This window comes from Myxine glutinosa, chromosome 3 (genome assembly GCF_964187855.1).
Source record: "Myxine glutinosa chromosome 3, kmMyxGlut1.1, whole genome shotgun sequence".
Lineage (NCBI taxonomy): Eukaryota > Metazoa > Chordata > Myxini > Myxiniformes > Myxinidae > Myxine > Myxine glutinosa.
The window spans coordinates 101,836,448-101,848,474 of record NC_136263.1 but is presented as its reverse complement, the minus strand read 5'-3'; the positions used below and the strand labels follow the sequence as shown (position 1 = coordinate 101,848,474).

At 45.5% G+C, this 12,027-nt stretch overlaps 1 protein-coding gene across 2 annotated transcripts in view; it reads right to left on the bottom strand.

Moving 5' to 3' along the window:
- Positions 1 to 12,027, bottom strand: part of LOC137423309 (glutamate receptor ionotropic, kainate 2-like) — a 72,072-nt gene that overhangs the window by 49,586 nt on the left and 10,459 nt on the right. The window contains exon 1 of one of the 2 annotated variants that reach the window (XM_068110324.2): positions 4,235 to 4,411. The exons of the other annotated variant lie outside the window; for it this stretch is intronic. Within the exon in view, the coding sequence (XP_067966425.1) occupies positions 4,235 to 4,337 (103 nt within the window). The 5' untranslated portion in view covers positions 4,338 to 4,411. Of the gene's footprint in view, positions 1 to 4,234; positions 4,412 to 12,027 lie in introns of those variants that run through there. 2 annotated transcript variants of the gene reach the window in all.

Sequence of the window (12,027 nt, the reverse complement as noted above, 5' to 3'; positions counted from 1 at the left end):
AAATCAACTCAGGTACTCTGAAAAGCCCATTTATCGGGCAGCAATATATATACACATTATCCTGGAGCGTTTGCCTGGGAAAGGCGAGACCGGGCGTGCTCGGGCGTCCTGGGCGAACCCTGGAAAGGCGAGTCTGGACGTGCCCGGGCGTCCTGGACGAGGCCTGGCAAGTCGAGAGCGGGCATGCCCGGGCGTCCTGGACGAGCCCTGGAAAGGCGAGGCTGGGCGTGCCCGGGCGTCCTGGGCGAACCCTGGAAAGGCGAGTCTGGACGTGCCCGGGCGTCCTGGACAAGGCCTGGCAAGTCGAGAGCGGGCATGCCCGGGCGTCCTGGACGAGCCCTGGAAAGGCGAGGCTGGGCGTGCCCGGGCGTCCTGGGCGAACCCGGCATGGTGATCGCTCCGCGTCCTCGGTAGGTGCAAGGCGATTGTGTATACCCAGCGGTAGCCGCTACACAAGCTTCATTTAAACAAATAGAGCAGAGCTTCATCTGGCTGGCCAAACTTAAACAAGCCAAGCCTCATTTAAACAAATAGAGCAAAGCTTCATCTGACTGGCCAAAATTCACCAAGCCAAGCTTCATCATACTAAAATATGCAATTTGGTGTCTGTCTGTCTCATGATTTTTGACCGTGATACATTCCGTCGTTGCATATCCAATCTCAATGAAACTTGACAGGATGACTAAGGGTTACATAATGAAGGTTGTCGCACATTAATTTGCCCCCCTCCCCAAGGGGGTTTTCTCCACCAAACGGGTGTTCCCCACCATTGCCGCCAATGGGGATGTGTGTTGAGGAGTATATCCATCTTAAGTTAGCTTTATCGTGTCGTTTTTCCAAGGCCGCTTCAAATAACAAAACTAATGATAATAGCATAATATTAATGTTATTACAAAATAATATAATACTAATAATATCCCACCTCCACAAGTGCTTTCTCCTGCCATGTTCACGTGTATAAATAGCTCATCGTGCCGTTTTTGTGGGAGCAACAGCCTCGACAGGAAGTCAAAATTATTATGAACCACAAACACATTTGATTACCTTTATAAATAGTCGATAATGCTGTTTAACCAAGAACTGAAATAAATTTGGAGAAATCCGGAAATTAGTCCATGCTTATCACGTTGAAGACTGCGCCTGATCGTAGATCTACTGCAGTCTATATACCCCCAAAAGGGTTAATAACACGACCCTTGCTGCCACTTCCGTGGAGTTCTTCCAAAGGATGTTTGTGTTTCATTAATCCGTCCTTTTGTACATCCTCAGTATCTGTTCCCTCCCCTCCTTCTACTTGCCCCAATCCAACAAACCATATCCCATCCCAGCATCCCCACTCCATGTCCCCTTCATCTACTCCTTCTTACGCCAATTCCTTCACGACCTCTCCCCCTATCCCCCGTTCAAAACTCCCGCCTCGCCCTCCCCTTCAAAACTCCCTCCCCCCTCATCCCTCCCTTCAAATCTCCCTCCCCTTCAAATCTCCCCCCTCACCCCCCCCCCCCCCCCCCGCCCCCCGTTCAAAACTAATCTCTTCGGGATTTGATTATGACTAACTTCCCTGCAAATGTCTGCTGCTCTTCTTCTGCTTCAATCGGTTCATCTGATCATGTGCTGGTTAAAGTGGACATCTCTCTGGCCAATCCCAGACAGCCTCCTCAATGTCGATGAGTCTGGCATTTCACTCAGGCCGATTGGCACGGTCTGCAAGCAGCCATCAATCATCTGGACTGGTCTCCAATTTCTACTGTCTCCGACATCAACTCATCCTGGGAATTATTCGAAAGAAATATGCTCTCTCTCATACACATATTTATCCCATGTCATCTTCAGTTGTCATACGTCATACCACAACTTCAGACCAATCAGCCTGCTCCCAATCAGCAGCAAGGTCATAGAATCCATCATCGCTTCCGACATTAAATCCTTCCTCTTCTCGAATGGCTTGATCTCAGATCATCAATTTGGCTTCAGACCAGGTCACTCCACTCTGGACATGCTGCTTCTGCTTCCTCAACAATGCATGGAGGTCCTCAATGCCAAACAGGAGATCAGAGCCGTCTCCCTTGACATATCTCATGCCTTCGATACGGTCTGGCACCCCATTCTGCTCACCAAACTCTCCTCTTATGGTATCCATGGAAATCTCCACACATGGCTTGCGGACTTCCTCTCCGGTCGCAGTCAACATGTGGCTCAAGATGGAATTCTCTAATCTCCTCTTCCTGTCCAGGCTGGAGTTCCTCAAGGCAGTGTTCTGGGCCCAGTGCTTTTTCTAATCTTGATCTCTCTGACTCTCTGGAAAATCCGATATCTTTTTGCTGATGACTCCACCGTCTGCCGCTCCATCTCTCATCCCTCCGATCGGCACGCGGCAGCCTCTTCACTCTCTGCAGACCTGGATTAAATTACAAACTGGTCAAGCAAGTGGAACATGTCTTTCAATCCTGACAAATCTCACACTCTTACCTATCTCTCCAAAATAAACGTATGGAAAACCCTTCCATCTACTTTGTCAACAATCCTCTCGAAGAAGTTCTGTCACTCAAGCTTTTGGATCTCACTATCTGCCGTGATCTTTCCTGGGAAAACCACATTTCCAAAGTGGCCTCCAAAGCCAGTCGCCGACTGGGCATCCTCCATCGTGTGAAGTTCTTTCTTAGCACTACTGAGCTCCTCACCACATACAAGGCTTTTATCCGCAGTTCAATGGAATACTGCTCTCCCCTCTGGGCCGGTGCTCCTGCCTCACACCTAATTTGGCTCCACGCTGTAGAAACCAAGGATTTTAGAATCATTGGAATCTCCTGCGATTAAGCTGATTCTGAGGGCCTTTCACTCTCTCACCGCAGGCAAGTTGGTGGTCTTTGTCTTCTACCGACTCCTCTCTGGCCTTGCAGCACCTGCTCTGTCTGTGCTTTGTCCCCAAAATATTCCTACAGGATGCACAAGGTCTGCCAGCAACTCTCTTCTGGTGAAACTGCGAAATCAAGACTCACTGCTCACCTTCGCTGTGTCATTCCTCTTTTTCCACCTCTGGAACAAATTCCCACATTCTCTTCAATCCCACGACTCCCTCCAGATCTTCAAAACAGCTGTTCACCACTATCTCTTATCTTTCCTCATCCAAAACCTTGATCTTCTCCACCCGTTAATCCACCCTAAATCCACCTCCTTCAAATTGTGTTTTCTTTCCTGAAAGCCCTTGTAGTGTGCATTTGTTTATCCCGTGTATCCACCCCAGCCCTCTCTCTGCCACAGATCTCCCGATGTCCCTGTTCTCCACTGTTGTGCTTCCCTCTCTCTCTCCCCCTTGTCTCCCGCTCCCTTTATTATATGTTCTCTGTGCTAGCTCTTACATGAGCCTCGACTTAGTATATAAAAATAGAGCAGAGCTTCATCTGGTTGGCTGAATTTAACCAAGCCAAGTCACGGTTCACTTAACTTCATTTAATGGAGCCAATCGATGCCAATCCTCAGGGAGGAAAATTAATTTCATGAAGCATGCAGAGCCAGACTCAGCTGGGCCAAGCGTGACCATCTGTCATTTTCGCGTCACAAAGTGAATTCTCTATCTGCCCATTCACGCCCTAATCATAACACATAACACACACACACACACACACACACAACACTCACAACACACACAGACACACAACAGACACACAACACACACACAACACACACACAACACACACATCACACACAACACACACACAACACACACACACAACACACACAACACTCACAACACACACAGACACACAACACTCACAATACTCACAATACTCACAACACACACACAACACACACACACACAACACACACAACACACAAAACACTCACAACACACACACACACACAACACACACAACACTCACAATACTCACAACACACACACAACACACACACACAACACTCACAATACTCACAACACACACACAACACACACACACAACACACACACACAAACACACAATTTTTATTTATTTATCAGGATTGGCCCCAGGTACGTTTTTGTTTTTGAAGAGGTAGTTGATGTACCTTAAGCTGAAAACATCTTTATATGCATCTCCATATATTTATCTCTGTATAATATATGACATGAAAAATGTTGTTACGAAACGATATAGCAATCCCATTTGCCTTCATGCCGAAAGCCTGGGCGAGGTTATAATTCAAACTTGACACTAGACTGAGCAATACAACCGAGCGTCCGTCCGCCTTTACGTACCCAAAGTAGAATTCCTGCAATGACCGCCGCCCGGGGAAGCATATAGGTGCAAAATAAGCAGATGCAGCAGAGCAGTGCAACCTGTGCGTCCCATAAGTCCCATAATTGCTTCAAATTCACGGTTTAGCAGGCTGATAACGAGCAGTGGCAAGAGCAAGGGAATTCAATTCAGTCCCTGCGTCAGGTTAGTGCTCACCCTAAGTACACGTCACTGTCCATCCGCCCATGATAATCAATATCCGATGAAGAGCAATACTCCATACAGCCAGTGCTCAGGCAGTATTGCACTTAATTGTAGCTTGTCAGTGTCCCTCTCATTACAACGGGTTTGCAAGGAAAATACGATTTGCTCAAAATATCCCTACACACTGTGTACACAGGTTGCAGCAGAGCTTGAACAAAGATGTCTCCTTCACGAGAATGATCCATCGTCTACAAGCCTCCCTCACAAACAATAGCAAATGGCACCACTTAGCAGAAGATCAAGCACCATTGTCTGTGGGATATACGTATATATGTATACACAAAGAATTAAGTTAAGCACCCCCCCCCGTTTTTTTACAACCTCGCACATTACAAGTTTGTTGTCGTCAAAACAGTGTAATATACCCATGATATTGCTATATTTTCTGGAGAAGTGATATTATGGTCACATAAAAACATAACAATCATGCCGTTTTCAATATTTTATTCTGAATAATTTAAGGTGAAATTTTTTGGGAATTTTAGGCATATTTTCACCTCAATTTAAGTATGGAGCTATAGGTCCATCACGGACAGTGTGGATGACGTTTATGTTTTCTAACGTACAGTCATTGTTCTGAGAAGACCTCTAGCGATCTTTGCGTCAATAACGTGTGTAGGACCCACGTGATCGGATCACTGACTCAACCCTACGTCTCATAGACCCTGTAAGCCGTCGTATGCGTTGCTGTGGCAGGTTGTTCCATTCCCGATGTAATGCACGTTCCAATTCATCCAGATTGGCTATTGGAGGGACCATCTTCGCAATTTGTCGTCCCAACATGTCCCAAACGTGCTCGAGGGGGTTCAGGTTCAGGACAGGATTAGGGGGTGCTTAACTTAATTCTTTGTGTATATATGTATATATACATAGAATATAAAAATGATATATATATATATATGTATGTATATAAATAACATATATATGTGTAAAAAAAATTATATGTATATATAATATATATATATACTAGCTTGGCTTGGCTCGCTGCGCTCGCCTCACCACGCGACGATACTGAGGAACGGGCTTATTTTAGCTGAGGATAATGACTGTACCTGAGTTGCTGTGTTGTCATGATTTACACCAATCATAATACAAACAATTATTTTGCACAAATGTATTTGTTGTGTTTGTGATATTACATTTTTATAGGCAATTTATGTTGAAGAAAGCGGGAATGGTGGATGTATTGGTTGAATGTTTTTTTTTCAAGAAAGAACCCCTCAGCACACACATCCGGGAGGGGTAGGTGCAGACTGGAAATTTGGAACGATTACACCTCACCACCACGTAATTCAAAACACCTCACCACCACGTAATTCAAAACACCTCACCACCACGTAATTCAAAACACCTCACCACCACGTAATTCAAAACACCTCACCACCACATAATTCAAAACACCTCTCCACCACGTAATTCAAAACACCTCACCACCACATAATTCAAAACACCTCTCCACCACGTAATTCAAAACACCTCTCCACCACATAATTCAAAACACCTCACCACCAAGTAATTCAAAACACCTCACCACCACATAATTCAAAACACCTCACCACCAAGTAATTTAAAACACCTCCCCACCACATAATTCAAAACACCTCACCACCAAGTAATTTAAAACACCTCACAGCCATAAAACACGGAATAAAAACACCTCACCACCACGAAATGAAAAACACCTCACCACCACGACATTAAAAACACCTCACAGCCATAAAACACGTAATAAAAATACCTCACCACCACAAAATTAAAAACACCCCACAGCCATAAAACACATACTAAAAACACCTCACAACCACGAAATTAAAAACACCTCACCACCACATAATTAAAACACCTCACCACCGTAATTATAAATACCTCACCACCACATAATTCAAAACACCTCACCACCATGTGATTTAAAACACCTCACCACCACGTAATTCAAAACACCTCACCACCACGTAATTCAAAACACCTCACCACCACGTAATTCAAAACACCTCACCACCACGTAATTCAAAACACCTCACCACCACATAATTCAAAACACCTCACCACCAAGTAATTTAAAACACCTCACAGCCATAAAACACGAAATAAAAACACCTCACAGCCATAAAACACATAATAAAAACACCTCACCACCACGAAATTAAAAACACCTCACAACCACGAAATTAAAAACACCTCACCACCACATAATTAAAACACCTCACCACCGTAATTATAAATACCTCACCACCACATAATTCAAAACACCTCACCACCATGTGATTTAAAACACCTCACCACCACGTAATTCAAAACACCTCACCACCACGTAATTCCAAACACCTCACCACCACGTAATTCCAAACACCTCACCACCACGTAATTCAAAACACCTCACCACCACGTAATTCAAAACACCTCACCACCACATAATTCAAAACACCTCACCACCAAGTAATTTAAAACACCTCACAGCCATAAAACACGAAATAAAAACACCTCACAGCCATAAAACACATAATAAAAACACCTCACCACCACGAAATTAAAAACACCTCACCACCACGAAATAAAAACACCTCACCACCATGACATTAAAAACACCTCACAGCCATAAAACACGTAATAAAAACACCTCACCACCATTAAATTAAAAACACCTCAGCCATAAAACACGTACTAAAAACACCTCACAGCCACGAAATTAAAAACACCTCACCACCACATAATTAAAACACCTCACCACCATAATTATAAATACCTCACCACCACATAATTCAAAACACCTCACCACCATGTGATTTAAAAACACCTCACCACCACGTAATTATAAATACCTCATCACCATGTAATTATAAATACCTCACCACCACGTAATTCAAAACACCTCACCATGACGTAATTCAAAACACCTCACCACCATTTGATTTAAAAACACCTCGCCACCACGTCATTTAAAAACACTGCACCACCACATAATTCAAAATACCTCACCACCACGTGATTCAAAACCACCACAACGTTATTAAAAACACTCCACAACCACGGAAACAAAAGTTTGAGGGAGTCGTTAAGTGACAACACAGACACTGCCCAGATGTGTAGATATATAGATAAATGACTGTACCCAAGTTGCCGTTTTGTCATGGTTTAAAGCAATCATAATTCAAACAATTATTTTGCACAGATGTAGTTGTAATATACATGATATCACATTTTATAAACCATTGAAGTTGAAGACAAGTTGAAAAAAAAAATTTTTCCCGACAAAATTCCAACAACAAAAAATATATATATATTGGGAAATTTTTCAAAAAAATACCCTTAGGACATACCGACGGGAGAGATATGTGCATACCAGAAGTTTGGGTAGATTTCACAAAAGTTTGAGAAAGTTAGTTCAGTGACTAGACAAGACAAGACAAGACAACACAAATATACATATTGTTGTGGATATGAGAATGGTTTTTTTTTTTTGTTGTTGTAGTGCAAATTGTTGTAAAGATCACCCTTTGTAAATGTCATGATCCTTGTAAATACCTCCATAGTGTAAAGGTCAAAGGGCGTCTCGGTAGTTATTCCATAAACACCACATTGCAGGACACGATAAAACCCTTGTTCAGTAGCTTATATCTTATTATGTGTCTTAGGGTAAGGCTGTGTCTCCCATTAATTTAAATACTCCATTGCACCAAGTGAAATAAGAGTAGATCCCCTTTCATTTCATTTCAATGGCCAACTGCATTTTGGGCGGTTTTCTTCAACCACCATTGGCCACGAGGCAGGGTTGGTGAAGAAAGGCGTGTCTCCACCTCGTCATAGAGGGGAGGAGTGAGCCAGCCCCGAACAACCAACCGAGCACGAGGGGTTTGGTTTGAGAGGGCGGAGGAAGAGCGATCGGGGAGGTTCGCAAAGGTTCAAGGGTGGGGCTATATATAACCCATGAGAGACGCCCCCAGGAGAGATGCGCTTTTACTGAGACAAGGAGATGAGTCTGAAAAGAGAGGTCCATGACAAGAGCTGAGTTGATCGTCAGGGGTGGTCAGTGGTTGCGTTGAGTGGTTGCGTTGGAGAAAGAGTGGTTGGACAAAAGAAAGAGAGAGGAGAGAACCCGTCATGCCAGACCCCCCCACCAGCGCGTCGGCTCCGACCGTGATCCGACCCGTGATCCCGCGCACACGACAGGATCGGTGGCATCAGCGGCCGTCGAGGTCCAGCCCGACGTCCCGTGCGGGATCAAGCTCCAGCCAGCTCCGTGCCGTCCTCCCCCTCCAGCCACACACCTCCTTCCAGCCAATCCACTCTGCAATTCCCCGTGTGAGTCATCTTTGTTTGTTCTGTCCTGGGTAGTAACTAAGTCTGTATAAGCTAGTAATTTTCACTGTGTCACCTGCGTCTCATGTCCCCTGTAAATAATCGTGACTGCTCTTTTTGCTTATGTGTGTAAATAGTAATAAATCCCGTTACTCTTCTGTACGTCTTCTTCCTCTTTGCATTCGGTTGCTTTAGAGTTTTCCAGATTGAGTAGCTGTGGCGCGATACGGCCAACGTTGGGTGAATCGGGTTTAGTGGGGAACAACTGTTCGGCCGCGGTTATACCTCCGCTCGGTAAAATAACATCTAATCCGCGGACCGTAACAATATATTGTTGGGGTTTTGAGAACCCTGCACTGTGTAACTTGTTGTAAATATACCCCTTTGTAAATAATTATATTTGTAAATACCTCCATTTCTTGTAAAGGTCAAAGGTCGTCCCCTAGTTAGTCCACATCGCAACACGTAGCGAACCATAGGCCCTCTTCATAGTTATTTCATTATTATGTGTTTCAGGTAAGGCTGTGTTTCCAATAGTTTGACTCTTCGTTGCATTAATCAAATAAGATAGGTCCCTTTCTTTCCCTTCAAAAGCAGTACGAATGGTTTTCTATCCCGCAAGATGCCATTGCCCATGTGCTCATCTCGGAGAAGAAGGGGGAAGGAGCTGCCAAATCACGGGCGTGGCGCGTGTCATGATCGGAGGTGGAGTCAGCGAGCCCTTACCGACCAACCAGCACCGAGGTGAGCCAACTGGTAGGCGTGTCATCGGAGCTAGCGGCTTGATTTCGGAGAGGGCAATAAAAGCAACTGAAAGGGACTGCTTGTAGGAGTCGGTGAGAAGGCACGAGAAGGAGAGGAGTGATCCAGCCGAACCAGAGAAGAGAGAGAGAGACGAGAGGGGGTGCTCGTATTGCGGCAATAGACCGAGACCCTCTAGGGCCCTATTGTCGCCGGCTGTTGAGACGCGGAGCTGCCGGCTGCTGTTGGCTTCGAGCCCGGAGCGTGAACCTCAACGCTTACCCTGCCTGGACCCTTCTCTCCCTGGCGCACCCTTACCATCGGCCTGAACCATCCTCTCCCTGGCGCATCCCTGCCTGCAATTTCCCCTTTGTCGTGTAAGTCCGTGGTCTGTCCTGTGTGTTGTCTGGGATTTCAATAATTAAGACTGTTTAAGGCTGCCCTGTGTATCTTCTTCTTCTTCACTGTAAATTACTTTCGTTTCTCTTTCTTTGGTTTTGTGTAAATCTATATATAAAGTAGGAGTGTCTGTGTGTGTGTGTGTGTGTGTGTGTGTGTCTGTCTGGATGTCCGCTTATAACTCAAGAACTACACATCGGAGAAAAGTTTTAGACACAGATTCGGAATCAGCATAAAATCCCGGTGGTTTTAGGCTACGTTTTATTTTAATATCAATGGTTTAAAAAAACCGCGCCAGCTGCAATTCCATGGTGTAGTTTGTGGCGGCGCTAGACGTTCGGGGTGTATTGCAATGGTTTGTCGGGTTTGGCTGTGGGTCCAGAATAGCTCCCATTTCCTTATGTTCCTCCACTTTTATTTTGATTCTTCTGTTACAACGCCTTCCTTATCTACCTTATATCCCCCCGACGAGGCCTCTACATAATTTCATGCGGCAGAATTTCGTGCATTTTGAGTGAAATAAGTGAGACGAAGTTCAAGGAGGAAGAAGAGGCACGGCCACTGTGGAGGCCTCGATCGTGAGTGGAAATGGCGGGAATTGCGTTTGTATCGCAAAGTAAAGGATCTGCATTCATTTCTGAACTTGCATTGGTGGATTGTTATACATCTGCATTATTTTTCATTAAAAAAACTTTATGTTGAACTTGAAGGCTCCAAGCACGGACTATATATATAGCCCTCATTGAGGTAAAAATAAAAGTAAAAAGCCTGCTATCGCTTGCCAAGCTAGCCGTTCCCCCCTCCCCTCCCCCCTCCCTCCTCCCCCCTCACCTCCCCCCTCCCCCTCCCTCCTCTCCCTCACCCCCTCCCCCTCCCCCCTCACCTCCCCTCCACCCCTCCCCCTCCCCTCCACCCAGCCCCTCCCCTCCCCCTCCCCCCTCCACTCCCCCTCCCCTCCCCCCTCACCTCCCCCACTCCCCCCTCCCCTCTCCTCCTCCCCCTCCCTCTTCTTCTCCCCTCTCCTCCTCCCCCTCCGTCCTCTTCTCCCCTCCCCCCCTCTTCTCCCCTCCCCCCCTCTTCTCCCCTCCCCACCCTCTCCTCCCCCCCCCCCCCATTCCCCTCCCCTACCCCTTCCTCCTCCCCTCCCTTCCCCCGCCCGGCAATGCCGGGTACTTCCCATGGCCAGCTGTACGTGGGCTGCTCAAGGGTTGGAAAACCAAGCAATCTTTATGTCTTGGCACCAAGTAAGAAAACCAGAAATGTTGTATACCAAGAGGTTTTGAGAAATAAAAAATTGACAAAACGTCATATAGGAAATGTACTGTGATATTGCTCTAAAATATACATGTTCTTTTCATCATATATTTGTATTATTCTTATTCAACCCGGGCGAAGCCGGGTACCTCAGCTAGTAGTTAATAAATACCTGTTCCTCCTTATTCTTTGGTTTCATTCTCGTCCGATCGCTTTCGTGATTTCTGTCAATTGAGTACCTGTGGCGCGATTTTGGCTGAACCGCTTTTAATCGGGTTTAGTCCATTGATAACGTCTCGAACCGTGGATTGCTAAACCGCTCGGCAAATACCATCTTGTCCGTGGTTCGAGCGGTACTTGTCTCCCTGTTTTGCGGAGGGATTGATAAAGGTATTCGGGATAATACCTGGACCAATAACCCTGATCAATCCCACCCTGCAAAAGAGCGTTACAAGTACCAGGACCGGTCGGACGGCCAGCTTAACAGGACAAGGGGATTAACCCCCCCTTGCTAACGGGAGTGCCGTCCCCCGGATCCGTAACAATATATACACATATATATATATATATATATATATATATATATATATATATATATATATATATATATATATATATGTATATATCTATCTATAATTCCAGCAATCTCTGTGTGTATGTCTGTGTGTCTGTGTGTCTGTGTGTCTGTGTGTCTGTGTGTTTGTCTGTGACCGCTGTTTCTCGACAACCACGGGTCCGATATACTTGAAACTTGCCAGGTATATTGCTGGGGACCCGAGGATGTGCCTTTTCAAGGTTTGTAATTAATCGGACAAGTACCTACCGAGCTATGTCCAAAAAACGCTTCAACCAATCAGAG